Source organism: Neopsephotus bourkii, unplaced genomic scaffold (assembly GCF_033783945.1).
Source record: "Neopsephotus bourkii isolate Nb327-2 ecotype Australia unplaced genomic scaffold, CSIRO-AGI_Nbou_v1 NB_1031, whole genome shotgun sequence".
Taxonomy (NCBI): Eukaryota; Metazoa; Chordata; class Aves; order Psittaciformes; family Psittacidae; genus Neopsephotus; species Neopsephotus bourkii.
The window spans coordinates 115,865-131,862 of NW_026901520.1; the positions used below are offsets into that span (position 1 = coordinate 115,865).

The following is a 15,998-nucleotide window of genomic DNA, read 5'->3' on the forward strand; positions in this document are numbered from 1 at the left end:
TAGCTGAATTTATAGTGCTCATCTGAGGAATAAAGGAGCATGGTAATATGGAAATGCTTGTTTGGGTTTAACCTTTGGAGCTGGCAGTACTGCAGGTAAAAACACATGTGGCCTTGCTGTCAAATTGATGAACTTCCAATTTGTTCTTTTTGGTTTTGTTTTTTCCCTTCCATCTGTGTCTTTAGGTAACAACACTTGTTAACACCAGCAACAAGGGCCCCTCTAATAAGAAGCGAGGGCGTTCTAAAAAGGCCCATGTTCTGGCTGCTTCGGTTGAACAAGCAACGGAGAATTTCCTGGAGAAAGGAGATAAAATTGCAAAAGAGAGCCAGTTCCTTAAAGAGGAACTGGTAGCGGCTGTGGAAGATGTTCGTAAGCAAGGTAAGAGTTATGTGTCTGGTACCTTGTAAAGCTGTGGATTTTCAGAGCAAGTAGAACTTGCTCTGATGTCTTGTTTCCCTTCTGCTGTTATTTCTGATGACTCTGTACCTCTCTGCTTATGTAGATTCTTGGCTTGTCTTGCTGTCTTCCTCAAGGAGTAATATGAACTGGAAAATTGAGTGTCCCAGATAGAGATTGAGAAGAGGAGCAGAAGGGCTGATTCTTTGAAGAGCATTTAAAACTCAGTTTAGGCTAAAAAGTAAACTTCCCCCCCCCCCCATTTCTGTAAATGTTCTGAAACTACATCTCAAATATACCAATAACTTCTTCAGTATTTGCATGCATACAAACAGCATTGTAGGAGGAAGAGCTGAGTGTTGACTTGACAGAGCCTGGTGTCTCCAATATGCAAAATGCAAACAGCAACAAACAGAGCGCGAGGACCTTGACTAAATATTCCAGCTTCCTCCCCCACATCATCTAGTGTTGATTTTTGTAATTCTCTTTTTTACTTTCTTGGAGAAGACCTGCAAGAAAAGCCAATGGAGCTGGCTTACTTTAAAATGCACACTAGTAAATATTGTTGCTCATAAATCATCTATCATTCTTCCAGGCATGAGCTTTTTCTATGCTTCAGTGAAACTCAGTCAACTGGTATTAATGGTGACGGCTGCTGCTGCAAGAAAAGGAAAGCTCATTAGCATTAATTACTTGTTCATAGCTGAAGCTGCAGAGTGATGAAGTATTACTTGAAAAATGGTTCTAAGTTCTGGATGAGCCTGGTTGACAGACCAAAGAAAGATCAGCATAATAACGCTGTAGTATAAGGGGCTAATTGAGTTGGCTTAATTGAACAACAACCACCAACACCAAAGAAACCAAAGCTTTGTCTTGAAGCTTTTAATTCTTGGTGTTTGCTGGCTGCTCAGAATTGAGTCAGAGCTCAGATGAGCTCCTTCAAATGACTCTTGTAATAGTAGTAAGTGAGGGAGCTGTACTCAGCCCTCAGGATTGAGAAGTTCTGTTAGCTGAGTTTGTAGTTGCATTTACAGTGAGAAGTTGGTAGGAAGGGGAGACTGTAATACAAAAACCTTCAAGATGACCCTTTCACTTGCTTTTTGACCCTTTCTTTGGCATCAGTCTACATGTAGTCTCAAACCTCCCTGCTCTGTTGAGCTTGTGACAGAGAAGGTGGAGTTCATAACTGAGTGGTGCTGGAGTGGAATAACCTTCCACCTTAATGTCATTTTACTTTTTCCTCCCTTTGTACTATTTGCAGTTTGCATGAGGTCTGGCGCATAGAGAGGATAGCCAGACCTGCTTTCTGAAGCTGGGTGCGTGAGGATTATACTTGAAGGGTTGCCTGAGCAAAACTGGTGCCACAATTGATTGTGGGATGGAGTCACAGCATGCTGGGCTGCTGGGGCAGTATGATCAGGGCTGTGCCCTGTTACGGTGCTAGTGTCTGGTCAGGTTAACATAGCAACTCTTCATGAGGAAATTAAAAAGCAAGCCAATCTTTGAGGAAATTAGAAGCAAATGATAAAAAATGAGATACAATAGAGGGAATTCTGACTGCCTCCAATGCCCAGGGGAGGATTGCAGCTCTCCTAGTGCTAATAAAAGCAAAGAGCTACAGAATCTCAAGGTACATGTTTGTATGTAGTCTGTGCACTTCAGAAGAGCTTCCAGGATCGTGGCAGACCACTTGAATCTATGAATGGCAGGCATGAGGGAAGTGCAGTGCAAAGCCTGTGTGTGTACTTAGCAAAACTTGTGGGTTTTGGTGTCGTTAGCCTCCTTTTGCCATGGAGGCAGAAGCAGAGGAAAGAACCTGGGTGTCATGGTCACAGCAGCAGGGTGATGGTGAACTGGCAGCATCTGTGTGTCTGACAGCAGCAGTGGGATTGTAGATGTACAGCACCATTTATCTTCAGCAGAAGACAGGAGAATAGAATTAATAATGCCTCTATTTAGACCAGGGAGCGGTTTAGTTACCATAATAAAAAAAGATGAATGAATGCAGGCAGGGGTTATGAAGATGATTAGGACAATAGATAACTTGTCCCATCAGAGGAAATTAAAGTGGTTTTTTTAGCCTAGCAAGAAGATGATGGAGAGGGTGCACGACTTCGGTGAGTACACTTGTTCCTAAAATCCCATTTGTTGGGGGTAAAAACAAAGAAGGGAAAAGAGTTATTTAGAATGAATGATAGCACTGCTACATACTAAATCAGTGTAAGTGGATCTTCAGAGTCGTCTTGATTTTTTTACAGTGGAAGAATAAATTACAACTTGCTTTAAATATTAAACAAGTTCATAAAATATCCTGTAGTAAGGTTGCTGGCCCTTTAAAGCTTTGGACTTTTGACTTCTTTTGAAGTAGTGAAACTTCTTACAGTTTTGACCAGAGTAGTGGAGACAAAAGCCAAAACGTTTTTTCAGAATAGATCCTGCTGTGGTTATAGAGGAGACTTGGCACTGGGAAAAAGTCCGGTGGGAATGTTTTGGATTTCAGCATCCTAATGGTGTTTGTTGCATTAATTTCTGCTAACGGAATTTTCTTAGGTGGTAAAAGGGGCAATATTGGTCTTGCCCAGTCTTACTTTCCCTGTTGCAAGTTCTTTGTAGGGTTTTACTTTGTTATGAAGCATGACGTTCACTGTACATTGAAATGGTTGGCTCTTCTGATGCTGTTGGGAGGTGCTTTGGGACTGAACCGGTTTCTTCCCATGTGACTGGCACCAAGACAGTTTGCAAACTCTATGGTCAAGGAGATTTCTTTCAGGTCAGGCTGACCAAGCTGTTCCTGTTTTCCTGCAGTACTGGTGCCTGTAGTTTTATCTGCATGCTAGTGTAAGGATCCAGGCTATTAGCTATGCTGTTACTGTTGTGTTTCTGCCTATGGTAATTTTAAATGAAAGACCAAAAATTACAGCTTAAAAAGCTTAAGCCTGTGCTTAGGGTTTGCAGTAAGAGAATATCTGAATGCTCTTGTGAATCCTGTGGACTTTGATCGTGTTTCACAGTTGCAGATGTGGGGGAGTGAACCTCCTGATGCAGTGTGGTGTCTTTGCACCCTGTGTTTGAAGGAAGCTTTCTCCAGAATTGAGCAGTGAGGCAAATTCTGAAAGCATAAAATGTTTTTTCAGCTGTCCTTCACACAAAATGCATGGCTTAAAGAGTTCCAAGGAACAGGGGGAGGCCAGTTGCAGAATAACTTGCTCTTAAAGGCTGAATTCTCTTGTAACCGTCAAGCTTGATTTCATGGAAGGGAGCAAAGAGTTCTGAGTTGTTTTCCTGCAAGAAAAATGTCTTAGAAGTGTACCACTTGTATCAGAAATAATTCTCTAGTCAAAGGCTTGAGATCTTTGAAAAGCCATAAACTAAGGGAGCTCTGAGAAAGCTCTTGGCAAACTGTAGGAGTGTTGTAGGCAGTATATGGATTTAATTGAAGACAAGATTAAGAAATTCACAAACCTTTTTTTTTTTTGCCATAAGTATCAGCTCCAATGTTGATACAGCAAAAAGAGTTGCTGGGCTTGTCCTTTATTGTAGAAAGCAACAGCAGCTTATTGTGACACATGATGGACATTGAAGGTGGTATTAGTGGTAAGATATCACTTCAGTGTCCAGAATAGTATGGTCTTGAAACTCTTAATTTCATGTTTGCCTTTGTTTGGTGGGGAGTCGCAGGCAGAACTGCGTCCTGATGATGGAATTGTATTTCTAATGCTGCCAGCAAAGCAGCCTGGAGATGGGCTTTGAACTGGTAGGTGCTGAGGGGTACAAGTGATGGATCACATCAAAGCGATGCCACTGGCACAGGGTGCCCAGAGAAGCTGTGGCTGCCCCATCCGTGGCAGCATTCAAGGCAAGGTTGCATGGAGCTTGGAGCAACCTGGTCTGGTAGAAGGTGTCCTTGTCTGTGCAAGGGGTTGGAACTGGATGAGCTTTAAGGCCCCTTCCAGCCCAAACCGTTCTGTGATTGTATATGTTCTATGTGAGGACGCAAAGCTCTGGCTTGGGAAGAAAAGCAGGGTGTTCTAGGCCTTGCCTTGCCTGTCTTCCCTGCTAGTTCCCTGTTGGGGTTGGTACAAAGCAAGCCCTCTCTGACATGGTCAGTGTGTACTGTGCTGCTGAGGAGGATTAATAGTGCTGCCTGAAAGTGCTGTCAGACCCTGTGGGCATGGTGGGAATAAGACTAGAAAAGGGTAATTTTCTTTTCATGGACTAAAATCTTACTATTTCTGAAATGGGCTTTGTTCCATTAGATTTAATTGAATTCTTAGTGTTTTATTGACAAGATCATAGAGTGGCTATCATTGCCTCTTCTTTTCTCAACTCTGTTTTATCATCTTTCCCTTATAATATCTAGTGGAAATCTAAGGTTATATTGGAAAAACAGATTCCTCATATAAGAATTTGTACCAGCTGTATAGTCAGAGTCTCATGGTCTGACTCTTCTACAGTCTCTTTTCTTTTAACTCTTGAAATCCTGCTTTCAAACTTGCATTTTACCTCTGGTTCACATTTGACAAAGAGAAGATGATGGTTGATCCAGTTTGAACTGCTAATGTGTGCACTTAACGGAGTAAGTACGCACTTACACTTAGGGCAGAGTTCCCTTTGATTCTAGCTAAAATAACTGCCCCATGTTGCTTTTTTTGTTGTAAAAGAAGCCTGAAACAAGCTTTCTTTTAATTTGCAGGAAAAATAGATATTCAACAACTTTAAATATAATCTTCCTTTAATTCTGGGAAGCTGGTTATCTTTTTGACACCCTGACAAGCTGTTTGAAACTCACTCAATCTTTTCAAGGCTGTCCTTAAAATAAAAAGGAATAGCATTTTATTTCAGGACTGGCTTGTAAGGTTGCAATTTCAGAGATGGGTAGAGGATAATTTTGGGGTTTAACCTTGTTAGCAATTTCTGAGATTTGGAGGAAGCGGGTGGCCACCTCCCTAAGTTGTTTTAAATAGGAAATAAATGAAAATAACATCCTTCTCTTTTGGGAGTTGGAAATGTTGGGAATTTGACATAGGAGTAAATAAGGGAGGAAATATTTATAGTGAATTTTGGTTCTGGCACACATCCTTAAATCCTGACATTGTTAATAGATTTCATACTGTGGCCGTGACATAAGTTTCACTATTATTATCCTCCAGAAGGAATAAAGAAAGGGTCATGTCAGCTGTGTAGGGGGTTTAGAATCTCATGGCTGGTTGCAGTTTTTCAGCATTGGAGACGTGTCGTCTTTCACCCATCTGGAAATCTGAGGCTCTCAACACTTGTTAAAATAGAGTTGTGTTCCTCCAAGTTGGGTAAGGGATAGCTTTGGATTGATAGTCATAGCTGGAATGTGGTTGGACAGAAGCTCTTTTCATCTGTCACAGTACTGAAGTAGCATATTTTTTATCTGAAAATGTTATATGCCACCCTTCATATTATTTAAGATGATGGAAGGGTGTTACATAGGAGGGAGCATGTGAACAAAATTGAGTATCTTGGTGTAGTTGCTTGGGCAGGCTGGCAGCTGCGTTTGGGCTGTATTTAGCTGCGAAGGTGGAGAGCCTTTGGGCTGCTAGAAACTCTTGCAGGGCAAGAGATTAATTGTTGATGGTAAGTATGGGCATGGTTAACCCCAGGCTCTCCAGTTGCAGATATTGTTGAGTAGTTAAAATAGTAGATTAAAAATAAGTCATTAAAATTGAAGCACTTCCCATACTGGGGGTATGCTGCACTGGATGCTGGCTGTGGGCAGGATGATGCCACTGCTCATCTTGAGATTTTGCTGCAAATCAAACCCCATTTTGTGTAGTGGGCTCCATGGGTGGCACTGTCAGCTTTCACTTGTGAAGGACTACTTCAGGTTCCTGTCTTCTCTGAGATGCGCTATTTCTGTTGTGGTGGTTGGCCATATGGATGCTTTTTCATACAGGCTTGGGAAGCCCCTGACACAGCAGTAGGTTCTAGCACAGTTCACCTGCTTTCAGGTCATTTCCAGCTGCCCACAAATCTTTGGCCTTCGGGTACCTAGCATTTTCTAAACTAAATCCTAACTGTTTACCAAATGTTTCTGAAATGCAGAGAGATCCAAGAATAATAATATGGATTCCAAAACTTGCTGCTGTGTAGGAACTGTGGTATTGGAAGCAAAGTGCTGCCCTAGAAAGGAGGGGGAGAAAGCCAAAATTTACTATGTGCAGACATGACTTTTATGCTTTCTGAATGCCTTCTGGAGGAATTTCTGTAGCTGTGTAAAATGGCCTTTGCTTTTTATTGTTAACCAATTGCATTGTTACCATCTGAAACCCAAATTCTTTCTTACTGCACCAGATGCAGAGCCACGGGCTATGAAACGCTGAAGCGTTTTATTCAGCGGTGCCTTGCTTTGAATGCAAACCCAGGGCGCATCCAGCCAGGTCATTGCTCCGAGTTGTTTACAGTCCCATGAGCTGCGGCGTTTCCTTGGGTGGTTACAGTACTTTCTGCTGCTTCCTGCTTAACTCCTACATGCACACAACTTGGAGCTTTTGTATAACCTTTGGGAGCAGTGTAGTTTGTGAAAGAGCTGCAGTCCTACATCTAATAGCAAAGGCATGGCTGGATTTGCCTCTCCAGAGGATTCTGGCATGCTAAAACACCTTTACAATCCGAAATAAGGACCAAAATGTTATTTCCCAACCCTTCCTCCTTGCACAAGCCCTTCTTTCCCGATACCTCGTAGTAACCATACTTAGAGGTAGCTACACGCAATCTTAATTGCTGGCTGTATTTAAGCAACCACTTTCTGTTTCAAGACTTGGAATGCTTGCCCAGGCATCCTTACAGCCCCTCACATCACACACTGTTTCTGAAGTGAGACCTTCTCCTCCCCTTGCACAGGTGACCTGATGAAGAGCGCTTCGGGGGAGTTTGCTGATGACCCCTGCTCCTCTGTCAAACGCGGGAACATGGTCCGGGCGGCGCGGGCCCTCCTCTCCGCCGTCACCCGCCTGCTGATTTTGGCTGACATGGCAGATGTCTACAAGCTGCTTGTTCAACTGAAAGTAGTAAGTGTAGTTCTTCTGCTGCAATCCACTTTGCCATGCTGGCTGTGCCAGGCGTGCTCTGTCAAGTGGCTTTGTTTCGTGATGTGTGCTGACCCCGGTGTCTGCACTGTCAGTGGGTCACTTCTGGAGCAGGGAGGTTTTTAGGGTTTTTCCTCTGAGCAAAATGTGTACAGTGGATGTTTGTCACTTGTTTTTACTCTCACTGTCAGTAGCTTTTGACATTGTGTTGTACTTTATTCTGAACTTTTAGCACTGTGGTCTGCAACTGCAGGGGATAAGCAGCACTTTCCATCTTAGAGCAACAGTTTGGCTTTCTTATAACCTGTACTCCCTTGGAGCTAGTAGGGATGAGTAGCTTCAGTAGACTAAATGAAATGAATGTGAAATATTTGGGGAAATCTTCCCACAAGCCAGAGGGTGGGTGGGTGGTTTGTTCAGAATTTGCAATGAAATGAGATCTGATGCTGGGCCTGCTTGGGTGGCAGTGCTTTGAAGGGCATGTTCCTCATGCACTTTGATGGCCACTGCCACCACGCTGTGAGGGCTCTGGGCTCCTTCATATTCTCTCAAATGCATGTACTTGGCTGCCTCTGGTAGCCAAGTAGCTGGTGGCTCTGAAGTAGAAGCTAAGACTTCAGTGATACCAGCCTTTGAAGTATCTCCCTCTCCAAAAATTAAAAGGGGCAGAGGAAGATGGCTTTCTGTCTGCTATGAAGTACATTCTGAATTACTTCCTGACCTGTGGACTGTATTACTTGGAAAAATGTATGAATATATTTTCTTTTAGGTGGAAGAAGGTATCTTGAAACTAAGAAATGCTGGCACAGAGCAGGATTTGGGTATCCAGTACAAAGCCCTCAAACCAGAGGTGGACAAGCTTAACATAATGGCAGCTAAAAGACAACAGGTATAGTGATGGCAGCTCTTCTGGGTATGTTTTGCAAAATTAGAAAGTAAGGCAGCCTTGCTGCTTTTGGACAGTACCCATTGCTGCTGATACTTTTACTTGCTATTTTGTGTTGCACTTTGCTGTGTTTAAGGAGTTTCAGCTTGCCTGGTAAGCAGAAGGTCTGTTCAGCTGTAGTGTACTGCTTCTGGTGGAATTTGTTCTTGTAGCATTTGTTTATGCTAATGCTGTAGTACATTAATGAGATGCTGCTTCTCAAAACTTGCACTTCCCATTTTGAAGCAGTGCAGGGGTGGTAAGGAAAGAATAGAGGTGTGGCTCAGTGCCTTGTGCAATCACTATTGGACCATGCTGTCTTTGTGGTTTGCACAGATGGACTGAACATGTCCATTTAAACAGGGAGCAAGAGTGATGGCTGAGCACAGAATTACAGCTCTTTCCAAGAGGAGAGCGAGTGCTGGTGCTGGTTAGTTTTGCACTGAAACACCTGTTTGAGAAGGGATTTTAAAATCGTCTGTTGTATGTGGTGTGTGTGTTCTGTGTTTGGATAACTTGTGCTTAACCTTAAATGGCATGTAAAATTTGTTTTAAAATTTGTTTTGTTCAACAGCACTGTTGTGACTCATTCTTGTGTAGGTAAGCTCTCAAAAGCACGCAGAGATGTGGGCAGTCCATTTATCACAAACAGCATAATTCTTGTAGAACATTTGTTTGTTTGCTTTGCCGATATGTGCAAACCAAAACTGCTTATGCACCTCTGACACTGCTTGGGGGATTTTTGCAGATTCATCTCTGCAAATAAACTGGGTACAGTCTGAAATGGATGGCCAGTTGGTTACGTATCTGAAATCTGATTGTGGGAAATGCGAGTAGGATTGGGATGGCAATGCAATAAATGTTCTTAAATTGCTCTGTGATGGATCGTTCCACACTGTGGGAAGTGGTTGTATTAAATCTGTAAGCCTGCTTGCAGTGCCCTTGCTGCCTGGTGTGTATCTTGTAGAGGTCACATGTTACCCATTCATTCTGAAGAGCTGTCAGATTATTTTTCCTTTTCTCAGTAAGACAGTCCTCTTTTTCATCACCTCTTCGTTAGATTTAAGAGGTAAAATTATGATACTGCTAAAACCCCCGTTCATTCTTCCTTTTATAAACTTACTGCTCATGCTGGACTCAGAAGCTTTATCTAATCATAGTGCTTCTGTTCCAAAGTGGAGGTGATGGTGCTTTAGAGGATTGCAGCAGTGAGTGTTTGGTCTGGACTTGCTCACTGATCCTAAATTAGAGGTAATTACAGTCACTGGATTAATTTCATCTCATTGGAGATGAACAAGCAGTTGAATGAGATGATATACTTGTTCTTCTAAAATGAAGTACCCAGGTCTCCTGAGGAGAGTAAACTCCATCTTCTAGGTGTGATTAAAGAAAACATTCTGTTTGTGAGTCTTTGAGTTTAATTTAAAGATTGTCTTGCTGCTTACGTGCAAGTCAAGACTGCAGGGGAAGCCTCTTGTTCATTTGATAGTTAAAAACTCGTTTGGTTCTTAAATTACATAAAAACTTAAGTTGCTCTGTTTTGAGGATTTAGGTTTCTTTGTGACTGTTCAGATGTCATGCAAACTGGAAGAAGTGGGGAGAAAACATGGGCTTGCAACTTGTATCCTGCTTTACAGGTGTTACCAGCTTTCAAAATGCTGGTCCTCAGAGGTGTAAAGGAGCAAAAATCCAACCTCAGATTTTGAATTGTGGAGTTGGGAAGGGCCCACTTTAGGTTTTGTTTTTATGAAACTATAGCTGCGGCCTTAAGAATAGAGATACTCAGTCAGAAGGTAGTTAGATTTGAGGGTACTAAGCAAAGAACCTGCCTGTCTTTTGAAGATGTGGGGAGACAGTGTATGGATGTTAAATGTGAATGTTCTCATGCTTTTTTTTTTTTTCCCTATAATTTTTCTGATAGGAATTGAAAGATGTGGGTCACCGTGATCAGATGGCAGCAGCCAGAGGAATCCTGCAGAAGAACGTTCCCATTCTTTACACAGCATCCCAGGCCTGTCTGCAGCACCCAGATGTAGCTGCTTACAAAGCTAACAGGGACTTGATCTACAAACAACTTCAGCAGGCCGTCACGGGCATCTCCAATGCAGCCCAAGCCACTGCATCAGATGATGCTGCCCAGCAGCAGGGTGGAGGTGGAGAGCTGGCTTATGCTCTCAACAACTTTGATGTAAGTTTTAAACCCTTTATGATGTAAAAAAAAAAGAAGTAACTCCATCTCTTCATTCACCTGATTTACTAGCAACAGCTTCCTTTTATTTCTATTGCCTGAGAAATCATTTTCTACTGAACTCCAGCAAGTCTCAGGTAAAGTAGGCTCTTATTTTTTCAAAAGCCTTTTTCCAAACTAGGATTGATGGAATATAGGAAGTTATATATGTGGTTCTTAGTGATTGAAGGCTGTCAAGTTAAACTAACTCTGAAGCAGCAGTTAGCCTACTGCTGCATTAGATGTAAGCCCTTAGTTTATTTGAAATTGATTATTTCATAATATATTTATGTAATATATTCTTGTGCGTGACAGAAGTGATTTATTAAAGGTGAATAATGTATTTGAAACTTCCCAAGCTACCTATTGAGAAGAACATGAAGTGGGAAGTTTAATATGGTTGGGAATGGAGTCATTTCAGTGATGTGTTGTACTGATCTGTCATGTTCTTTATCTTGCCTTCCGTGAGTTACTGAGGATAGCCATGCATTTTTACTGAGAACGCTTTCCTTTTGAAGCCAGTGTTCTGTGTCTGCCACTGATTCAGCCTCTGAATTTCAAACACCTTGGCAGTAACTTGCCTCTAAAACTTTATTTGATATTGCAAAGCCATCACTCAAAAGGTGTTTAATACTTTTGGCTTTTGCCAGATATGGATCACCTTTTTGCTCCTACCACTTCTGTTCCTGCCCTCTGTTATTTCCTCTGCCGTATTTCTTTTACTAGGACAAAGTACTATTTGAGTTCTCCCTGTTCTATGTGATCTCTTGGGTAACAGGGGATGTCAGGGTTGTCTTGATCTTTGTGATTATAATTTCAGTTTTAATTCTGCTTTTCTTGAATTCCAGCAGTTGTATGTTCAGCTACATAAGCCTTAAAGAGCATGCCTCAGGTTAGCACCTAGGAATCAAAGGCTAGGGCAGTATCTGTGGGAGGGGAATGTAGGTCCTGTAATAGCAACAGTTTTAAGGACTGACTTCATTACATAGAATTGAATCATAGAATCACAGAATGGTCTGGGTGTGAAAGGACCTTTAAAGCCTCTCCAGTTCCAACCCCTGCCACGGGCAGGGACACCTTCCACTAGAGCAGCTTGCTCCAAGCCCCTGTGTCCAACCTGGCCTTGAACACTGCCAGGGATGGGGCAGCCACAGCTTCTCTGGGCACCCTGTGCCAGCGCCTCAGCACCCTCACAGGGAAGAGCTTCTGCCTAAGAGCTCAGCTCAGTCTCCCCTCTGGCAGGTTCAAGCCATTCCCCTTGGCCTGTCCCTACAAGCCCTTGTCCTAAGCCCCTCTCCAGCTTTTTTTGTCAGCCCCTTTAGGCACTGGAAAACTATTACAAGGTTCATGGATTATCTCATCTACCTCAAACTATTTAATGTGCTTTCTTCTATATGGCCATATATCACTCTGTGAAATATGAGATTGACAAAACAAATGTGTTCAGGTTCTTGGCAGACACTATCCCTGTGCTTAATTTCCTGCTAACTTCTGAGTATTGTTGCACTCTGGTAATAAGAGGCTTTGCATGCACATGTCTCCAGGAACTCCAGTGTTTGTACTGTGATGGTAAAATATTAAATGGCTACTAGAAGATAATCGTCATCTCTGTCTTTTATAGCACAGTTCTGGAGAGCATAGCTAAAAGTTTCAGGAAGAGTGGGGACTGTGTTGGAGAACACATGCCATGTTCTAATTCTTCTGCAAAGGCTACATGGTTAACGTTGAAGGGAGACGAAATGGGCTGGCTGGTGAAAGAAGCAGTTGTTGTGATGTTGCTGTTGAAGTCTTGCTGGCATACAAACTGGTTGTGAAAATCCCATATTAAAAAAACTGATTCTTCCTCCTACTGTGCTCTGGGGAGACCCCCCCTGCAGTCCTGATCCAGCTCTGGGGCGACAGCACAACAAGGATGTGGAGCTGTTGGAGCGAGTCCAGAGGAGGCCATGGAGCTGCTGTGAGGGCTGGAGCAGCTCTGCTCTGGAGCCAGGCTGAGAGAGCTGGGCTGGGACAGCCTGGAGAAGAGAAGGCTCCTGAAGGGGAGACCTTAGAGCAGCTCCAGTGCCTAAAGGGAGACAACCCAAACCAGTCTAGGATTCTATGAAGAAAACCTTTGGGGCTTCTTTTATAAAGAATTAGCAACATCCTCCCCTTCCCACCCTTGCAGCAGAAAAGAACTCGAAGCTTGAAATGGCCAAGTAATTTTTCCTTAAGTTGCAAACCTGTTGAAATGAACCTTGTGCAAGTCCTCACAAGGTGATAAATGTCACACTGCTGCTTCCTGGTGAGCTTCCATGCGTGGTGGTATGTGCACCTTGAAAGCAGATTATTTCAGTACTGCTGTTCCAGCCTTAAGTCTCTCAGTATGAGCCATGCTTGCTAATACTGTCAAGATAAACCTGTGATAGTTTTCTGCCATGAGGAAATTGATTTCTGTGCTGTTTGAAACATTCATGTTGATATTTCACTTTGAAAATGTTTGAGAACACTGTTGTATTTACCTGAAGAGGTTAAAAACTTGATCAACTAGGACAGCAGAGCACAGTATGTAGGGCTGATTTTGGATGTTTATTTTCCTTGGGTTTATGTTCATGATTGGACAGTTACATCTGACAACCTAACTAGTGAAGGCATGTCTGCACTGACATACAGTTAAGAAGAGTTCTGTACTTTGAACCTTATTTGTGCTGGCACATTTGATTTTGCCATTCATGTAACGAGGCTTCCTGTGGCCAAGTTTTGTTCAGCTGTCAAAGCAGCACAAGAAATGACTAGCAGTGTAATCTGCTGGGGAACCTTTTAATCATTCTACAAAACTACTCATGAAAATCATCCTCAATGCCAAAATTGTGTGGTTTTTGCCTTTAAAGCCTGATGGGCTGTAAATGTTGTTTGTAACTTCCTGCTTGGTCTGGTTACCAATTCTTATATTTCTTGATTTTCCTAGAAACAAATTATTGTGGATCCATCGACCTTCAGTGAAGAACGTTTTAGGCCTTCCCTGGAAGAGCGCCTGGAGAGCATCATTAGCGGAGCAGCCCTGATGGCTGATTCATCCTGCACACGTGATGACCGACGGGAACGTATAGTTGCCGAGTGTAATGCAGTGCGACAGGCCTTGCAGGATCTGCTTTCAGAATACATGGGGAATGTGAGTATCTCCTGGTCTGTTTGTCTAGTTTGTGCACTTCTTTAAAACATGGAATCAGAGCTGTGTGGCTCAAAGCTTGTTTGTTCTGTTCCCAAACAGAATTTGAGCAGTAGTCTTTGAAAGGTTTATCAAGACCTAGGTTCAGGCATACTTAAATCATCAATGACCTTTATCTTCAAATGGATCTCTAGTCTTCCAAGCAACTATTAGCAGTATGCAGTGTTAGCCCTTTGGCACTGTTTTTATTTTACGACTGTTAATATTGGTTTGTATAGAAATTCAGTAGAATTAGTCTGTTTTTCCGTCTCAGTTTGCATAAGGTGACTTGGCATGTGGAAGTGGCACTTCATTTCTGCTGAAGCTTGGGAAGTTGAATTGCCTCATCTTTTTAGCTAAAGGCATAGATTCTCAGAATCAAGTTAATTACTGTTGATACTCAGTTTCAGTAGAGGTGATGTATGATGTTAAATATTTAGCAAGAGTTCCTGAGAACAGTTTGGTACAAATATTGGACTGAGCAGTTATTTTCCAGCGTTCAGGCATTTTATGTGCACGCAGTGTTTGAAACCTGATAATGTTTCTATGGTTGGAGTAAGTGTTATGTCACACAGATGAACTTCTGCATTTGAGGGCATCATGATATAATACTGGACATTCCTCTTCCCGATGCCCTGTTTGTTCACATCCTGGTGGGTTTTAATCTGAACAGCTCTTGCTGTGTGAGAGGTGAGGTTGGGGTATCATAAGATTTAGACTATGTCTATACTATAATAGTATTTGACTTCAGAAATGAAGTTGCAGAAATAGGAGCAACTTCAGTGAACTACGTGACTTGTAGCACTGTAGCAAGTAAAATTGGCTGAAGAAATGTTAATGGCATGAGGCGAAGTCTTCTTTATGCTTTTGAGCATGTGTGAAGTGAAACTTACCTCAGAGATACCTGGTTTAGACAGTAGAATTTATTGAAGAACATTGCTGTGTTGTGCAGCTTATCTTCAACTCTTTTGATGAAAACTAGCGTAGAGTAAAACAGATCTGAGGGCTGCTGTGTGCAGACTGGGGTGGTACAGTTTGGAGAACAGATGCCATGTGTGGTAGAGAGGAAGTAAAACAAGGATTTCTGTTTACCAAAGACAAGGGCAAAGTAATTGAACAAAGCTGAAAGCCAAGTCTTATATAGCCTGCGGGCTGAGTTAGGTACTTCATGTAGTCTGTCTTAATTGCTTGTGAAAGTAGCTTGTGCTCAGCATTGACATTATATAGAACTTAAGACTGCAGCTTGGAAGCGTGACATTGTGCCGTTTAAAATTCCTTTCAGAGCAGGGTGTTTTATTAGTATATGATGCATCTGTAATAATCCCTCAAACAAATGTGCTGCTGGATTGGATGCAGCCCTGTCTGCATGATTCAGAGCAAAACATCCACCACATGCTAATTAAAAATGTGGAAGAGGTAAATGCTTGGTCTTGCACGTAGGAGTTGGTGGCGTTTCTCTCATTGCAGGTTAGTTAATACCTGTGTAAAACTGCAAAGTGTTGACTTCTTACTGCAGAAATTCCTATCCTCCTCCTCAACTGTGTACCGTTGTCTCTGATAGGCAAGTGGAAGTAATCACACTGAGATGGAAAGAATGTGTTCCCTCTGTTATCTCTTTTAACACATTGTGAAATTAGTGGAGCATGCTGAATTTTTTAAAGTCACTGCTATGTTATGATTGTAGACAGTGTAGTTGGGGAAATGAGATTAGAAATTCAGTGAAATGGAGTGGAAAAAGCAATTGATAAATTATGGTGGAAAAGTGGGATGGTGTGTAAAAATCCATACTGTAACCCCCTCAACGATTAAGCTGAAGAATGACTAATAGTTGGGAATCCACACAGTGAAATAGGTTTGATACAACTGCAGGAAGAGTGGGGATGTGCTCGTTTACAGTAGTGGTAGAGGAAATGTCACATCATGTATATGTATGATATACCCACAGCTATACGATAACCAGCCATCTCCTGCTCTGCTTTTCTCCAGTCTCCCTTTGAAGAAGGAAATGAATCAGGCATTAAATCTTTTAATTGCACAGCACTTGCAGTGCATCATAAATCCTCTCCAAGTGCTAGAATGAGAGGTATTTATTGGCCAAGTGTAAAAATTCAGAGAGAACACCGAGTGAGGAATATGCTGGTTGAAGCACAGGAATGTCTTGAGGCAGATTTCCTTTTAGTTTTAAATGCCTTCTGTTTTAGTGAC

The 15,998-nt window shown here is 42.3% G+C and overlaps 1 protein-coding gene across 1 annotated transcript in view; it reads left to right on the plus strand.

Annotated features, from left to right (window-relative positions):
- Positions 1-15,998, plus strand: part of CTNNA1 (catenin alpha 1) — a 104,920-nt gene that overhangs the window by 1,856 nt on the left and 87,066 nt on the right. The window contains exons 2-6 of the mRNA XM_061360572.1: positions 186-381; positions 7,270-7,436; positions 8,224-8,343; positions 10,301-10,567; positions 13,554-13,757. Coding sequence (XP_061216556.1) covers positions 186-381; positions 7,270-7,436; positions 8,224-8,343; positions 10,301-10,567; positions 13,554-13,757 — 954 coding nt within the window. The remainder of the gene's footprint in view (positions 1-185; positions 382-7,269; positions 7,437-8,223; positions 8,344-10,300; positions 10,568-13,553; positions 13,758-15,998) is intronic.